The sequence below is a fragment of the Delphinapterus leucas genome, chromosome 19 (genome assembly GCF_059928025.1).
Source record: "Delphinapterus leucas isolate spDelLeu-1000000601 "Yukka" chromosome 19, BTC_Dleu_Yukka2, whole genome shotgun sequence".
In the NCBI taxonomy this organism is placed as follows: domain Eukaryota; kingdom Metazoa; phylum Chordata; class Mammalia; order Artiodactyla; family Monodontidae; genus Delphinapterus; species Delphinapterus leucas.
In genome coordinates this window covers 15,966,477-15,984,007 of record NC_143147.1, presented here as the reverse complement: position 1 = coordinate 15,984,007, position 17,531 = coordinate 15,966,477, and the positions used below count along the sequence as shown (strand labels likewise).

Below are 17,531 nucleotides of genomic sequence, written 5' to 3'. Positions count from 1 at the left end.
TCCGGGAAGATCCCATGTGCCTTGGAGCAACTAAGCCCGTGCGCCACAACTACTGAGTCCACGTGCCACAACTGCTGAAGCCCATGCGCCTATAGCCCATGATCCTCAACAAGAGAAGCCACTGCAATGAGAAGCCTGTACACCACAACGAAGGGTAGCCCCCACTCGCCACAACTAGAGAAAGCCTGCGTGCAGCAGTGAAGACCTAATGCAGCCAAAAATAAATGAAAAATAAAGAAATTTTAAAAAATAATAAATAAAGAATAAAAAGCTAAAAACATTCCCAATTTAAAATACTTTGGTCTGTATTCAGTGATCAAGTGTGAAATTTCTGTATCAACTCCATTTGTGATACCAAGTTTGGTAAAATAATGAATGAACCAATTTAAAGATAGTGCATTTATCTTCCTTAAAATGACTAATGAAGGAAATGAGAAGCCAGAGGGGTAGAGGCCAGGGAAAAAGGGTTTCAAAATGAGAGTGAAAAACAATCAAAGATGTTGCAAAGAAGTAAGATGTGCGCTAAGGCGTATCTGCTGGGTTGAGTAAAGGGGACTTTGGTGGAGCATCTGGTCAGCTGGGGAGTGGGAGGGAGGGCCAGGGAGTTATCAGTGAAGGGATGGTTGTGAAAGCCTGGGGAAGGATGGGATTTGTAATACGAGTAGAGGATTTCGGTTGTTTTATTAATCGATTGAGGGAATTCCCTGGCAGTCCAGTGGTTAGGACTCCACACTTCCACTGCAGGCGCCACAGGTTCAATCCCTGGACGGGGAACTAAGATCCCGCAAGCCTCAAGGCGTTGACAAAAACAGACAAAAAAAAAGTTGATTGAAGTTTTGAGCTTCCGAATTTTGACAGAAAGTGTGTGTGGTGGTGACTTGGGAGGGTGGTGATAAACAGCTAGTCCTCTTCTAGGCTTGCTACCGACTCCAGTTGCCTGGGATTGTCCCGGGTTTAGCACTGAAAGTCCCTCATCCTGGGAACCTTCTCAGTCGGGATGGCCACTGTCCACTCCCAGGTTGCTCCCACTGATATTAACTGGTCACTGCCAGCCTGGGAGGTTACATTATATTTTTCGTTCAACAAGCTTTTGCTGGCGGTGGAAATATGATGGCCAGCAAAGCAGACACAGCCCCGACCCTTACAGACCACGGGAAATTCCTTCTTTGCATTGAAGTGGTATTAATCAAACTGGGCCTCTTTTAAAAAAAATCTTATTTTCCCTCATTATAATGGTAGAAAAATTGAGAAGAAAAGTGTACAAAGGCAGAGAAAAAAAAAATCACACTGGCAGATTTCCTTTCAGTATTTTTCCTACACATTTCCCCAGTCACTTCCTATCAGTGTCCAAAAAAATGCAAGTTAATTTTAATTTTGGCCGCAAACCAAGAACAAAAAGGTTAAGTGCATTGAATTAATTTTTCAAGCCAAAGTTAAAGGCTCTGAGGATGATCTGCTGTCTCCAAGGGTCCAATCCCTGTTTTTTTCCACTAGCAGGTGTGATCACAGGCCTGGCAGAGGCGCGTAATGACTTTCCCTCCTCAGCAAGGCTTCCTGCTTTGCAATTTTTTTTTCTTTTTACAAATTGAAATGCTGCATTCATTTGATAACGAATCAAGTAGAACAGAGGAGATTATGGTGAAAAACAACAGTGCCTCACCCCTTCCCATCCTGTTCCACCCAACACCCTCCTGTGACCTAGAGGCAACCCCATTTTTTTTTTTAACGGCATAAATGAAACAGCCAATTTTATTCAAATTCTCCAAAATTTATGCTCAATATGTTAATTGTTTCTAAAATGTTTCACCTTTGTATAATGGTTTTATTATTTCATCTTTCTTTTATAGTTTTTTCATTTTTTTCTGTACAGCTCTTCAGTAGAAGCCAGAGTCCTGAGCTGCCCAGTTAGGAGCCTCTGACCTACTATTCTGATTAAGTTTCTTCTCAATATTCATGGCCAACATCTGGCTTCTAAATGAAAGGCTTTTGGTCTTTTCAATCACTTGCTGATAGGGTGAGACTGCACTGTTACCCATAACCACATGACCTAATTTAGAATCAATCTTGGCATCCAGTCTTGAATTTCTAATCAAATTTACAATCCACCTTTCAGCTTCTTCTGAAGTCATGTTCAGTTTATCTGCCAACATGTTTATGCTGCTACATTGATGGATGCGACAAAATGTCTCAAATACGAAGAGACAGGCATTTTCAATGAAATCCTCAAGACAAGCCACCAAGACGAAATCATTCACTAGCACTGATTCACATTCCCTTAGCTTTTTCTGAGCCCCATCAAAGTCAAAGTTAACATATAAGCATTCAACAGACTCTGTAATTGGGTTTTTATATGTGTAAGACTCCTGTTGAATAACTTTGACCAGATCTTTTAGCACCTGCCGGCGTTTTCAGACATCTTTGTTTGTTATGACTGCTGTGGTCAAATAGTGGAGAATATGTGGACACATTGTCTGAATTGTGTTAAGATACGGTGGCTGGTAAAGGAAGAGATCAATAATGTTATCACACCCTTTAGGGTGATTGAAGAAAACAGAGACCAATGAATGAGCCACATTCGCTGCTGAAGAGGCTGAAGTGGAGAACTCACAGAATTATTATCTATCGTCTCTTTTAATGGTGTATGGTCTTCCATGGCTGCATCCCAATTCTGCATTAAGATTTCAGAGGCCAGTTTTCCCCAGAGTGAACTCAAAGCATTTCTATCCATTGCTGGAACCAACACTCTAAAGAAGTAAAGATATTCTGCTGCTCCAGAGTAATTTCCACATTCATATTGGAATTTTGCATATCTGTAGAGTGTATCTAAATATTCCTGCCTAAAACCATGCTTGTCTGCCAGGTAGTCAAACAGCATCTGACCATCCCTGGTTGACTGCATTTGAGGCAACCCCTTTTAATGGTTTCTGTTTTTATTTCTTTTGGAAGTTGTTTCCAAAAATCCTAGCTCAAATGCCCGTACTTTATTTCTTTATATATCAGTTTTAGTGAATGTTGAGCTTCCAATAGAAAACATGAGGCGTTTAACTCATTTACCCTCCCTCTCCCTCTCTTCTTCCCAATAATGACTATTTATATTATTATTTTTGTTTTTATATTAATTATTTTGGTTCCATCTACTTTCCTCAGCATCTCTAGCAAGAGAGGCCAGCTTGTAACTCCTCTTTCTCTCCTCGCTTCCACATGCAAACTTTTCTCAGTTTCACATTTATTGTACAAAGTCAAGATTTTGGGTATTTACAATTGTTCCTGCAACCACAAACAAGTCTTCTTGATTTTTCTATGTCGACTCCAAAGGTTAAGATCCAATGAACAGTATTGACATTATGAGGGAGTTGTGAATACTGATCACACTCAAACAACGGGCTGGAACCCCGTGCCCCCAGCAGTAGAAGTGTGGGGTCTTAACCATTGGACCACCAGGGAAGTCCCAGGATTACACTTTCTATTCAATGCACTCAATCCCACAACCCAGGAGAATGTTTCAAGCATTAAGGTCATTGATTAATACTATGTCAATTAAATACCATCATGTCATGTTAGAACTTGCCTATCATTTAAACTATTATTTATTTATCTATTTTGGCTGAGCCGGGTCTTAGTTGCAGCACGTGGGATCTTCCTTGCGGCATGTGGGATCTTTTATTTCACTTGTGCCATGCGGACTTCTCAGTTGGCCCACAGACTTCTTAGCTGGGGCATACGGACTCTTCGTTGCAGCGTGCATGTGGGATCTAGTTCCCCAACCAGGGACCGAACCTGGGCCCCCTGCATTGGGAGTGTGAAATCTTACCCACTGGACCACAAGGGAAATCCCTTGCCTATTATTTAAATCAAGAATTTCTTCTTCAGTTTTGGAATTTTCCTAGAGATTCTGATGGCTTTTCTTTCTTCTTGTACTCCTTACCTACAGCATGTCTTTTTTTCCCCCGAGTTATTGTTCATACCATTTATACAATTCAAGCCACATTTTTGCTTCCTCCTCCAGGTAGAACCCATTACTCCCTAAGTCATCATCCTTCATTCCCTGTTCTTTGGGCTTAGATCCACTGTTTCCTGTATATTATTTTGTCTTCTTTCTGGTTTGCTACCACATTTTCTGGAATACATCCTCAATTTTCTAGAAAAGTGTGTGTGCAGGCCAACTTTGTGTGTCAGAACAAGTCTTTATCTGTTTGACCAGATATATAGAGAATTCTAGGTAGAAATTCTTTTCTCTCAAAATTGTGCAGGCATGTCTCCATTCAGTCTTCTAGGATTCACTGGTATTGACATAAAGTCTGTAGCCATTTTGATTCTTGTTCCTTTGGAGAGGAATAGTTTTTCTCTTCAGAAACTTTTAACATCTTCCCTTTATTCCTGACGTTCTGAAATTTCATGAGGAAGTATCTAGATATGGATAATTTTTCATTCATCATCTTGAGCATACAGTAAACCCTTTCAGAATGAAGACATGACTTTTTCTGGAAATTATCTCTTATTTTTTTCTAAGATAGTTTCCTTCCCTCCAATTTCTTCATTATTATTTTCTGGGGTTCCTAATAACTGTATGATCCTTCTGGATTGGTCCTCTGTGTTTGCTGTCTTTTCTCCCTGATTTCCATTTTTCCTCTTTTCTTTTTTTTTTTATAAATTTATTTATTTATATTTTTGGCTGCATTGGGTCTTTGTGGCTGTGCGTGGGCTTTCTCTAGTTGCTGCGAGCAGGGGCTACTCTTCGTTGTGGTGCGTGGGCTTCTCATTGCAATGGCTTCTCTTCGTTGCAGAGCACGGGCTCTAGGTGCGCAGGCTTCAGTAGTTGTGGCACACAGCATCAGTAGTTGTGGCTCACAGGCTCAGTAGTTGTGGTACACAGGCTTAGGTGCTCCAAGGCACGCGAAATCTTCCCAGACCAGGGCTCGAACCCATGTCTCCTGCATTGGCAGGTGGATTCTTAACCACTGCGTCACCAGGGAAGTCCCGCATTTTTCCTCTTTTTATTCTATATTTTTAGAGATTTTTTTTTCTTAACTCTATGTTGTAATCCTTCTATTCAACATTTATTTTTGCAACCACAGTTTTAGTCTCTACAAAATAATTTTTGTTCTCTGATTGCTCCTCTCTCCCACAACATCCTGCTCTTGCTTTATGGATGTTTCGTCTTCTTGAATCTCCAAGTATATTAGATAGTTCTCTTTGTACTAGGAATTATCTGTTTTCTCCAGTGTCAGTTTTTTTGTTTGCTTATTTTGGTCTTTCTTTGCATGCTACTTGTTCTCCCATATGCATGTAGATCCTTGGTAATATTTAATAAAGAACTACCTAGGTATCCTGGATTTCCTCTGCTGGTATATAAATTATACTCTTTCTCCTTTAGGTTTTTCCCTGGTGGAAATTTGGCCTAGAAATTCTTTGTGCATCAAGATAGGACATATCAACTGAAAGGCTTCAATTGGGGTAGGGAAGGGGTTGATGGTCAACTGTCAGGCAGTGGGCCACCCCAAGTGCTAGAAGGAAAGACACTTATTCTGAACCTCCAACATTCATACCAGAAGCATTAACTTCCCTCAGACAATTGATTCCATTTCTTTGGAGACAAGATGTCTGACATTTTGTCTGAGGGAAAATGCCTTCTGGTGAGGAAGGGAAGTAGAGTCATAACTGATGCTGGTGGCCTGTCTTCCAGGCCTTCAATCAATTCTGGGTTTTCAGTCCCCCTTCTCCCACTGTCCTTTGCCTGTTGGCCAAGACCGTGGCCTCTCCTTGGCAGCCTAAGCAGCCAGGCTTGGCTGGACACCCCCCCCCCCATCTTGGCTGTCTTTCCTTTTGATACTGTCTACTTTGATTTCAGTGGGATCTGAGGGGAGATTGGTGATGAGGAGTATGCCTGACCTGGGATCAGAAATCCTGTTTTATTTCCTAATTGTTCCACACGTCCAATACCCAGACTGACAGAGGCCCATGGTAATGGCTCACTCGTCAAGCTCAGTGAAAATCAAAGAACTCTTTAATGAATATCAGGGTCATCTCTAAACACAAGGCTCGCACGTTCATCTCAGGGCTCTGGCCTCAGAGCTGAGGAGGGAGTGGGTAAACTGAGGAAGGAAACCAAATTACTTCAAGAAAACACAAGCATTGCCTTTATGTGGGTCAGCCTTTTCCAGATGGAGGTCTCTCTGGTCACCTGAAGGAAGGGGGCTTGTGCAGGGACAGACCCCTGTGGCTGACAAAACCAAGACCTTCCTCAGCTCGAGGCCTGGTGGGAAGAGCCAGCCACCCTCAGGAGTGCACACAAGCTCCTCAGATTCTCTTCAGTTCCTCACCCGCTCAGACAATGGTGTCTGGTACCAGTCTGCATCTTGCTATTCTGTCCTTGACTTTTTCCAACTCTTGCCCAATAACCTCAGATAATCCCTTTCCACTCTGTCATCCCTTTCTTCATCTCATTTGTATGCACCCAGAAAACCCTAATCACACCTATTAAGCACAGAATAATGACAGAGAAAACCTTGCTTCAAGGGAAAAAGGAAAGTCACAAGTTTGAAGTAAAATTAAATTTAAATCAGTGTCATTAAGTGATATAAATCCTGAAAATGACCAGAATTCCTTCTGGGCTTTCCACCAAAGCCTCCTGGGCTTCTTCCTTCTCCCTGTATTAAATGTGAACCACTAGAATCCCCAATAAAGATCTGTCCATTCATTCATTTATTAAATATTTATTGAGTGCTCCCTGTTTGCCTGATACTTCGCTAGTCACCAAGTACAAACAGAGGAGAAGAAGACATGTCGGCCCTGTCCCCTTGGGGCTTTCCGTTCAATCAACCAACAAATGTTTATTAAGCATCTATTATGTAGGTTGAGAACTGAAACCAGGGATACTCATTCAGCTTAACATTGATTTTTTTAAAAAAATTAATTATTTATTTTTGGCTGTGTTGGGTCTTTGTTGCTGCACGCGGGCTTTCTCTAGTTGCGGCGAGCGGGGGCTACCCTTCCTTGCGGTGCGCGGGCTTCTCATTGCGGTGGCTTCTCTTTGTTGCGGAGCATGGGCTCCAGGCACGCGGGCTTCAGTAGCTGTAGCACACGGGGTCAGTAGTTGTGTCTCGCGGGCTCTAGGGCGCAGGCTCAGTAGTTGTGGCACACGGGCTTAGTTGCTCCGTGGCATGTGGGATCTTCCCAGACTAGGGCTCGAACCCGTGTCCCCTGCATTGGCAGGCAGATTCTTAACAACTGTGCCACCAGGGAAGTCCCAACATTGATTTTTTTTTTTTTTTGGCTGCGTTGGGTCTTCGTTGCTGCGCACGGGCTTTGTCTAGTTGCTGCGAGTGGGGGCTATTCTTCGTTGTGGTGCTCGGGCTTCTCATTGCGATCGCTTCTCTTGTTGCAAAGCATGGGCTCTAGGTGTGCAGGCTTCAGTAGTTGTGGCACACGGGCTCTAGAGCACAGGCTTAGTAGTTATGGTGCACGGGCTTAGCTGCTCCGTGGCATGTGGGATCTTCCTGGACCAGGACTCAAACCCATGTCCCCTGCATTGGCAGGTGGATTCTTAACCACTGCGCTACCAGGGAAGTCCCTTAACATTGATATTAACGTGACTATTCCACTGCCTTCATTGGCATAACATTTTTCTAAGAGACTTGCCCAGAAAGATGAATATTGCAAATTAACTTTATTGCTTATTTATTGCTGACAGTTTGCACCCTAAGACTGTTTGAACCCCTCACCTCAAAATTCTCATTATTCTGTGTTCATTCTAAACTATTACGCCATGACCCTTCCCCAACCCTAATCAACCCCCGCTCCTACCCCATGATGGAAAGACTCTCCCCCTTTAAATGAGATTTCAGAGTCTCAATAAATGTCATGGCCTTACTCATCTCCCTGTGAAGTGTTGTCAGACTGTCAAGGGGTAAGCAATAAACCTGGCTTTATCTTGCCAATAAAGAGATATCTTTATCTTGTCAAAAAGATATCACGAGGTTGCTCTCGTGATATCTGGGGAGCCAGCATTTGACAAAGTGCTGGGAGCACAGTGGTGACTGATGTCCTCATAGAGTTTACATTCTAGAGATAGACGATAAGCAGATAAACCAGGAAATATGTAATTTGTATTTTACAATGTAGTTGGGGAGATAGTAGCCAAACAGATCATTACAAATTACAAACAGATCATTACAAAATAACTAAGAAGGAAATAAAGGATAGAGAACGGGGGAAGTTGGGAACCTAATTTAAAAAAATGATCTAGAAAACTCTCTTTGAAGTGACTTGAGCCGGGGGTGAGGGTGGTCTGAGCGTTCCAGGTAAGGAGAATAACTGGTGTTGAGACCCTGAAGCAGGAAGGTGGTTCAGAAAGGTTCCACAATGGAAGAGAAACCAAGTCAGGAGGGCAGCGGGGGAGCGGGCAGGACTGAGCAGAGGGGGAAGGCAGAAGGGTCTCCACATCCTTACCTTGTTCAGAACCACTGCTTTACCTTGTTGTTTAACTATGACTTTTGCAACAGAGTTTTTTCTAATCCAGTACTTCTCTTTGCAAATATGCAGAGGTGAATACTGCAGAGTTTAAATGAACTTTGGAGAGTCTTACTGTTTACAAAAGTGTTTTCATGGCAAAAAGGGTCCAGCTTTTACGAAATTCAACTGAGTAAATTTGAAGGTCTAATTGGCTTTATTCAACATTCATGAATCGGGCAGCATCCCATTTAACAAGCAGAAAGGCCTCTGAGGAGTTGAACCGAACGGATCTTTTATAGGGACAAAGCATTTATTAGCAAAAGAAAAGAAAGGATTGTTTCAGGCAAGGTCCCCTTCCCTTTGGGCCAGGAAGGGCAGGAGTCTTTTGGAGACTACCTCACTAGTGTGGATCAGGAAATTCCAGACTCATCGGTTGAAAACTCAACTCCTGGGAGAGGCTGTAACTGCAATTAGGTTAGGTATTACGTTTTGGTTTTGCTAACGTGGCTTTGCGCCACGTTAAATTTAAAGAGTTCTTGTAGCTCCACTTGAGCTCAGGTTAGCCCTATTATTTGTTTAAGTGGCTTCTGTGTTTCCAGAGAAGTGCATTTGGGGAACACACTTGGCGGGGTTGGGGGGCGATGTTTCTGGCACACAGGTCTAGAAGCTTGCTCTCCCCAGCTGCATGACCCCTGGGTTTAAATCAACTACCAACTGATTTGCTAAAAGAAGTGAAAACCCAACCCGCGCTAATGGATGCCCTCAGGCTCCTTCCGTCACTTACAGGAAAGAATCGTCTTTCGGTGCAGCTGCTAAAATCCAAATGCGCCTTGGCCTCTAACCGTGTTGACTGAGGGATTGCCTAGTTACCTTGGTCTGGAGGCCTAAATTAGCAATCTCGCTTGGGCAGGACTAGACCTGCAGGAGCTGCAGTGCTGTCGCCCCGGCCACCCGTACACAGCCCGAGTGGAGTTTCTGCTCATTTCAGCCCTCGCTGCCTCTCTCCCGCCGGCCGGCCGCGTGGAGGGCGCTCAGCCGCACACCCCATCTCGCCCGCTGCGCACTCACACAAACACTGCCCCGCTTTTCCACGCCCGGGCGGTGCGTGCCCCCGGCCGGGACTCGCTCTGTGGTCTGCACGCGGAGCGGCGCGCGTCCCGCCCCGTGCACTGCTCTCGGCCGGGCTCGGAGTTTAATCTCACACACAGTGTCCGGCTTCCTGTCCTCATCACACACACACCCCCTCCCGCCCCGTTTCCCTGGCCCCTCCCTCTCTCCAGCCCGATCCGCCCGCCGGCTCCCCCTCCCCCGATCCCTCGGGTCCCGGGATGGGGGGGCGGTGAGGCAGGCACAGCCCCCCGCCCCCATGGCCGCCCGTCGGAGCCAGAGGCGGAGGGGGCGCCGGGGGGAGCCGGGCACCGCCCTGCTGGCCCCGCTCGTGCTGGGCCTGGGCCTGGCGCTGGCCTGCCTTGGCCTCCTGCTGGCCGTGGTCAGCCTGGGGAGCCGGGCATCGCTGTCTGCCCAGGTGAGGCCCGCCTGCACACCCCTCCCTGGGCAGATCAGGAGCGGACTCTGCCGAGCAGCTGATGGGGCCGGGTGGGCCGAGGGCAGGGGGCCAGGAAGATGGGTGGAGGGTGAGATGTCAGGTGGAGAAGGACAGGGTGACGCTGCCTCCTTCCCAGCAGGAGCCTTCCCAGGGGGAGCTGGTGGCAGAGGAGGACCCCGACCCGCTGGTGAGTGGGGGTGGGTGCTGGCCTCGGGCTGCTGGGCATGGGAAGTGTGTGCCGGCTGAGGGTGCAGGGTGTGCCCCGGTTGTGCCAGCAGTGTGCGGGGGTGTGCACCAGCCGCGCCGTGGGGCATGGGTACGTGAGAGAGAGGGTGACAACTGTGTGTGAGGGGTTTGTGCCGCGCTTGTGTCAGCCGAGTACGAAGCGTTTAGTGGCCGTGGTGGAAGTGCGAGTGTGTGGGAGTCTGTGTGGGAGAGGGATGCTGGCTGTGTGTGTGGTGCGTGTACCCACTGTGCATGCTGACTGGGTGTGGGCGTGTGTGCAATGTACCAATGGCTGGTTGGGCGGAGCAGAATAGGGGGATGTGGCTGGTTGTGGGAAGGGGGGCGAGGGCTGCGGCCTGACCCTGGAGCTTGCCTCCTTGTGGCCCTGGCCACTCTTGGCTGAGAGGCTCGGTCCCTCCCTAAGACTTCTGTGCCTCTTGCTGGCTGGGGCCTCTCGTGACGGGCCCCCTGTCGGTCTCAGTTTATGTCTCTGGGAGTCCCTGGCAAGATCCTGGTTTAGCCCTGCCCTTAATGTCCCTAGGACCTGAATCCCCAGACAGAGGAGCGCCAGGATACCCTGCCTTTTCTGAAACTGGTTCGGCCTCGCAGGAGTGGTGAGCAGCCCTTTATCCCAACCTCAGGAATAATAATAGCGGCTGGTCTGTGGTGGCTTCTGGACTCATTATTGCTTTTGTTCATCATAACAGCCCCGTGAAGCAGGCAGAGCAAAACCCATTATCCTCATTTACGGATAGAGAAACTGAGGCACTGAGAGTAAATGGGGGGTTCAGAGTCATGGAAACTCGAACCTAGAATTCTGACCCTCCCTCTGAAGCTCCTTCCATGGCATAGACCTGCTTCTCGCTTCAGACCCTACCCCAGATATGAAGGTGGGATGGCCAGGAATTAGGAGAACCCCTGGGGTCCTGATGAAGATGAGGTGGGGGAGTCAGAGGCCTGAAGCCCAAGAAGCAAAGAGACTTATGACTGGGGTGACCGTGTGACCACGTATCCAGGTTTGCAGGGGGCTGTCCTGGCTTACACCTGTTGGCTCAGAGCGATGATTAATAACACCCCTATTGCTCTCAGAAGCATCCCAGTTTGGATAATAAGTTATCAGCGGCTCTACCTATGGAGGAAGATAAGGCCTGAGGTTCTGAGGCCAGGAGTCTGGACGAGAATAAGGATGCCAGGGTTTTGAGGGGGATGGGGCTGAGAGAGCAGCTCCTGGCCCCTCTAGACGTGGGGACTGCTTTGCCCCTCTGTCTTTCTTTGATTCTCAGCACCTAAAGGCCGGAAACCACGGGCGCGCAGAGCGATTGCAGCCCACTATGAAGGTGGGTGACCGTGAGCCATGCCCAGGGAGAAGGGGTGGCAGAGGGGCAGGGCAGGGCTCACCAACCCTTTCCTGTGTCTTACAGTTCACCCACAACCGGGACAGGACGGAGCGCAGGCGGGTGAGACCCCATCCCCACCTCTGAGCTCTTCCCTGACCTCCATAGCACTGGCCTTCTAGACAAAGGCCCCCCCCAAAACCTTGACTTCCCACCCTCATCCCCGCCTTCAGCCTCAGAACCCCAGAAGCCAGTTCAGGAAAGTGCTTAGGGCTCGCTTCTCTCAGCTCCCGAACCTGAACTTTCTCCGTGACTCAGACATAGGACCCTGGGGGAGGCCCCTTCCCCTCCCAGAGCACAGGCAGATTCCCCCCGCCACACCACCAGCCCAGCTTATCCTTTAGCCCTTGCTTGTCTCCAAGAAGCATCTTTGATTTTTTTTTTTCCTCTTCTTTCCTCTCCATATTCCAAGAGTCTTCTTGCTCTGATCATTTTTCTCCAAATGTTTCCAGTCTCTGCTCTTCTTTTCCATCCCTACCCCACTCCCCACCTCAGCGCCATGACCTCGGAACCTCAAACTCATTCTCCAGTCCCTTCCCCATTCTAGACTTTCCCCGCCCCTACTCTGTCCCACCTGTGTTGCTAAGCCAAGCCCCCCTGAAGCCCGCCTTCCATTATTCTGTTGCTTTTCTGCTTGGATTGCAGCCTCTCCCTGGTCTGGTCTCAACCTATTTTCCTGGCACACCCTTATGCCTTCTCCACATTTGTTGGGCTGACACCCCCTCCCCATCAGCGTGCCTCGTCTGGACTTTGCACATCCTGTTCTCTCACCTGGAATGCTCTTCCATGTGAGAGGTCAGGAGGCAAGACATGAGAGTGGCTTAGTCTAGGGGTCTGGCAGCAGAGATGGGGAGAAGTAGATGGATTCAGCGTGTGGCTTGAAGATAGGGTTTGCTGTGGGGATGAGAAGGATAAGGGAGAGGGGGGAATCAGAAATGACTTCTAGATTTTTAACTTGGGCATCTTTGAGAATAATGGTCCATTTATTAAAATGGGGGTTAACCAGGGAGGAAATAGGTTGCGAGGTGTGTAAATTAATAATTGAATTTGAGATCTAATAATAACTAAGTGGATACATAATAATAAACGAGTGAGTTTCACAAATAGATGGCCGCACACGGTAGAGCACACATCCTGGGCAGGATGTGTAGGGTCAGGAGTCCTCACCAGATGGGGGTATTTAAAGCTATAGGTCTGGATGAGACACCTAGGGGAAAGACGGGCTCCACAAGTGAAGCCCTGAGGCTCTTGGACCTTTACAAGTGGAGCAGAGGAGGAGAACCCAGCAGAGACTGAGAAGCAGCCAGAGAGAGGGGAAGAAACCCAGGGAGGGTGGTGTCCAGGAGTCTCGGGGGGGGGGGACACAGTTTTAAGAAGGAGGATGTGGCTGTCTGTGTTGAATGCAGATGACCAGTCACATGAGATGAGAACAGACAAATGACCGCTGGGTTTGGTAACATTAAAAGTCAACTGGTGACCTTGACAAGGGCGGTGTCAGTGGTGTGGTTAGGATGGAAGCCAGCATGGATTAGGTTAAGAGAAAATGGGAACTAGGAATCGGAGACAGTGACAACCCTTTCCAGAAGTTTCTCTGTGACAGGAGCAGAGAAATGGGCCAGGAGGTAGAGGAGGATGTGAATCAAGGAAAAGTTTGGTCTTTTTAGTGGTAAACAATACTGCATGAGTCTTAGCTAATTCTTATTCAGTGTTTAATCTCATCTAATCCTCGGAACAGTCCTGAAAGGAAGATAATCCGATCATCTCCATTTTACAGATAGAGGTGATGTAACTTCTCCGGGTCATGATGATACTAAGAGGTGGAGCCAGGATTTGAACCCAGCTAGTGTGTGCTTGTGTTCCAGACATTGTGTGAGAGGCAACTGCTGGTGCATGGGTGGGGAAACCTGCAGGGCAACATCAAGAAGGTGGGAGGGGGTGGGTTCCAGAAGGAGGAGAGGACACATCATCCCATCACCATAAGAGGCTCAATGGCAAACATGAGAACAGGTTGGTTTGTGGTTTCGGTGGCAGGACGTGGGGGAGCCCTTACCTGATGACTTCTAGGTCCTCTGGAGAACGAGGGCGGCAAGAGAGATGGTGCTAAAGCAAGCGTAGTGGGGGAAAGAAGGACAACTGCCATGCAGTAAGGAATGAGTTGTGATTGTGAAACTGAGTGACACCACGGTCCCAGACACACCATGCCCTTAGCCACAACCAGCTCAAACTGGTTCCCTAGCCAGGAATGCCCTCTCTCCTTCTCTCCCCCTACTCTTCCTGCCCCAGGCCACCTTCCTCCCTTCTGTATGGACCATTTATTTCATCGGTTACCCAGACATTCATTCATTCGTTGACTCAACACACATGCCCTGAGATCCCACTGTTTGTAAGGACCCGGCTAGGTGCCCACAGTGAATAATACCCAGACCTCTTTACAAGGAATTGCTGTCCAGGAGAAGAGACAAGCATATAAATTTGTAAATTACAATGTGATACAACAACAACAGTAAAGAAAGTAGCCAGAGGCGCGTGGCGGCACAGAGGAGACCACTTTACAATGGGGTAAGGGACTCCTTCCCCAGGAAGGTGTGGGCCTTGAAGTGTGAGTGTGAGATGGACGGGGGGGGCAGGGGCCACTTGTGCAAAAGCCCCGAGTCTGCCAAGAGTATGATGAGGCTGGGGGACCGGAGCAGCGCGATGTGGCTGACAAGACAGAACTAGAAGAGCAACATGCGGTGAGGCCAGAGAAGAATATGGAGCCAGGTCACAAATGGAATCTGGAAGTTATCCTGAGGTCAAAACAAGAGAGGCAGGCTCGCATCTGCATTTTAGAAACGTCACTCTGTGGCTCTGTGTCGCGTAGCCAGTAAACTGGACTAGGCAAGACTGGAAACAGGGAGTCCAAAGAGGAAGCAGGCTGGGAAGAGTCCCAGTGAGAAGTGGCAGGGGCCAGACCAGGGAGGGAGACAGAGCCGTTTAGGTGGCAGAATTGCTAGAAACTGGTGATCAGTGAATGAAACTGGTAAAGGAGAGAGTGGCTTGGGTGCCTGGTAAGAGGTAGAACCAGGAACCCAATGTGGAATGCAGACAGTCAAGCACATTTGGGACAGGGGAGGACCAGGCTCAGTTTTGGGTTTTTTTTTGTTTTTTTGTTTTTCAGGCTCAGTTTTGATCTAGGTGAGTGTGAGGTGCCAGGGGCTATTCTGATGGCAGGCAGGTAGCAGTGTCAGGAGGGGCAGGAAAGGGCAGGGCTGGAGGCTCAGGTTGGAGTCTGCAAAATAAAGGCCAAGGGAACCCCTAGGTGGGGATGAAAATGCCCAGCGAGCATTATGTTCTCCTTGAGAAAGCAACAAGGATAGCGCACCGGAGCAGGCAGAGGGTGGGGCTGCTGGGGAAGGAAGCTGGCCGGGCTACTGAGATGAAGCCAATGAAGCCCTGGAGAGTGGCCTATGGACCCAAACAAGAGAGAGCTGTTGCCACGGCCACCTCCTTCCCTCTATCTTCCCACCAGCGTGTGCTTGGTGCCCACTCAGGGCAGGCCCAGCTCCAGGGGCTGGGGTGCAGTAACAAGACCAATACCTCTGTCCCCTGGGGGAGTCAGACCCCAAACTATCACAGAAGGAAATAAAATGATTTCCCTCCTTGGTGACTGCTGTGAGAGAAACGGGGTGAGTGGAGGAGAGATTATTGGAGACGAGCTATTTCAGGCTGGGAGGACTGGGGAGGTCTCTCAGAGGGACCAGTCTGACAGAAGGGGCCAGGCAGGGGAGGAATCCTGTGGGGAGGGAAGAGCAGTAAAAGCCCTGTGGAAACAATGAGCTTGGTGCGCCCGCAGGAACAGAAAGTGGGCTGGAGTGGCTAGAGTCTTGTGACTTGGAGGAATGTGTGAGATTAGATGCGAGAGGTAAACAGGGGCAGCCCATAGAGGACCTGGGAAGCCACTTGAGACCCTGCTCTGTCATTTGAATATTTATCTTCTTTACAATTTGCAATTACCCTCACTCTAGACTTTTGGACATTTCATAGAAATCATATAATACGTGATCCTTTGTGACTGGCTTCTTTCACTTAGCATAATGTTTTCAAGGTTCCTCCATATTGTAGTATGTATTAGTATTCCATTTCTTTTTTTTTTTTTCCCCCTTGGCCCCAGCGCGTGGCTTGTGGGATCTTAGTTCCCCAGCCAAGGATCGAACCCGCAACCCCTGAAGTGGAAGTGCAGAGTCTTAACCACTGGACCGCCAGGGAAGTCCCATTATTGCATTTCATTTGATGGCTGAATCATATCTCATTGTATGGACTTAACACAATTTTCCTTATCCATTCATCAATGGATGGACATTTGGGTACCATTTTATTATTTTTAATTTTTTTTCTTTTTTCCCCTCTTTTTAGCTTTTTTTCCCATATTTTCCTTTTCTCTTATTTTTAATTTTAATAATCCAAGTAATGTATGATTCAAGTAATGTATTGATACATTCTCCAAGTAGAAGAGCAAACAATACAGACACAAACTATAAAAGCCCCCAATGCTTCTTCAATCCTCCTCTTCTCCCCAGAAGTGGCTGGTGACAACTTGCCCTGTTTGGTTCTGGTCATATACGTTGGGTTTCTTCACCGAACTTCCTATTACACTCCCAGCTCCCTAGGCCCTGGCGCCTCCCTTGCCCTGGGCCCTCTAGATATCTTCTGGGTAAGGTAGGCCCAAATGTTTATAAACTCAGTGGCTGGGAAGTGTGAGAAAGTTCTATATAAAGGGATTTCCCCCTGTCTCTGAACATCCACATTCAGGTGTGGACGGGACGGTGAGTGGCTGGGAAGAGGCCAAAATCAACAGCTCCAACCCACTGCGCTATGACCGCCAGAGCGGGCAATTTATGGTCACCCGGGCTGGGCTGTACTACCTGTACTGTCAGGTAAGCCCCACCTGGCTCCACGGGTAGAGCAGGAACTGAGGGAGAAGGGCTGGGCTTAAGGGGTGGGGGCAAGTTAAAGGTGGGGGAGGAGGAGCTTGGGGTCTGGGCTGGACAGGAGCCCAGGGCAAGCAGAGGCCTGGACTCCGCCCCCTGCCCCCCTCCCCCACCCCCCAGGTGCACTTTGACGAGGGGAAGGCTGTCTACCTGAAGCTGGACCTGCTGGTGGATGACACGCTGGCCCTGCGCTGCCTGGAGGAGTTCTCGGCCACAGCGGCCAGTTCCCTCGGGCCCCAGCTCCGTCTCTGCCAGGTGTCCGGGCTGTTGCCCCTGCGGCCAGGGTCCTCCCTGCGGATCCGCACCCTCCCCTGGGCCCATCTCAAGGCTGCCCCCTTCCTCACCTACTTTGGACTCTTCCAAGTTCACTGAGGGGGCCCTGGTCTCCCGATGGTTTGCCAAGGCCGCTGGCTCCCCACGGCAGCTCTCTGAGCACCCCAGTCCCCTCTGCCCACACTGAGCGGCTCCTCCCCCAGAACTGCCTCTCCCTCTGTAGGCTGCCAGGGCACACTCAAGAGATGGCCATGCCACAGAAATAGTCCCCTCGTCTCTGACAGCTCCCCACACCTCCAGCTCTCCACCTCACTAGCTCCCAAACCCCCATTTATCTCCTGACTCCCCACCCTGGCTGCAGCCCCCCAGGACACTGTGTTTACTGTACTCTGGGTGACGATGGGTCCTGAATACCCCTCTTCAGGCACTAAGAGGGGCTGGATGCCAGAGAGACTGGGACTAGGCCAGGAGTTCCCGAATGTGAGGGGTAAGAGACCAAGACATAATTCCTCCCCTGATAATTCCCTGTGGATTTTAAAAACAGATATTATTTTTATTATTATTGTGACAAAATGTTGATAAGTGGATATTAAAGAGAATAAGTCATGGTCGCTCTCTTTATTGGGCCTTAGGGGACATCCTCGGGGTAGCTGAGGGCCATGCGAAGGGGGTCTG

At 48.5% G+C, this 17,531-nt stretch overlaps 1 protein-coding gene and 1 pseudogene across 2 annotated transcripts; one reads left to right on the top strand and one right to left on the bottom strand.

Moving 5' to 3' along the window:
• Positions 1-788: 788 nt before the first annotated feature.
• Positions 789-4,055, bottom strand: LOC149744798 (eukaryotic translation initiation factor 3 subunit E pseudogene; annotated as a pseudogene).
• Positions 4,056-9,696: 5,641 nt separating this feature from the next.
• Positions 9,697-17,464, top strand: LOC149744797 (tumor necrosis factor ligand superfamily member 12). Of its 2 annotated transcripts, none has more exons than XM_089899933.1 (7): positions 9,697-9,976; positions 10,134-10,184; positions 10,764-10,836; positions 11,506-11,559; positions 11,644-11,679; positions 16,405-16,529; positions 16,704-17,464. In XM_089899933.1, exons 1-7 carry the CDS (start codon positions 9,818-9,820, stop codon positions 16,953-16,955), a joined length of 750 nt encoding a protein of 249 aa, XP_089756059.1. In that variant the 5' UTR covers positions 9,697-9,817; the 3' UTR covers positions 16,956-17,464. The 2 variants fall into 2 exon arrangements, with proteins under 2 accessions (XP_089756059.1, XP_089756060.1); XM_089899934.1 differs by having other exon boundaries at positions 9,769-9,976; positions 10,137-10,184.
• The last annotated feature ends 67 nt before the right edge of the window (positions 17,465-17,531 follow it).

Bases quoted from the DNA above. Each gene is read 5' to 3' on its own strand.
- LOC149744797 (XM_089899933.1), top strand. From the start codon at position 9,818: ATGGCCGCCCGTCGGAGCCAGAGGCGGAGGGGGCGCCGGGGGGAGCCG. The intron at 10,185-10,763 runs GTGAGTGGGGGT...TAATGTCCCTAG, and splicing joins AGGAGGACCCCGACCCGCTG to GACCTGAATCCCCAGACAGA. The intron at 10,837-11,505 runs GTGAGCAGCCCT...TTTGATTCTCAG, and splicing joins GGTTCGGCCTCGCAGGAGTG to CACCTAAAGGCCGGAAACCA.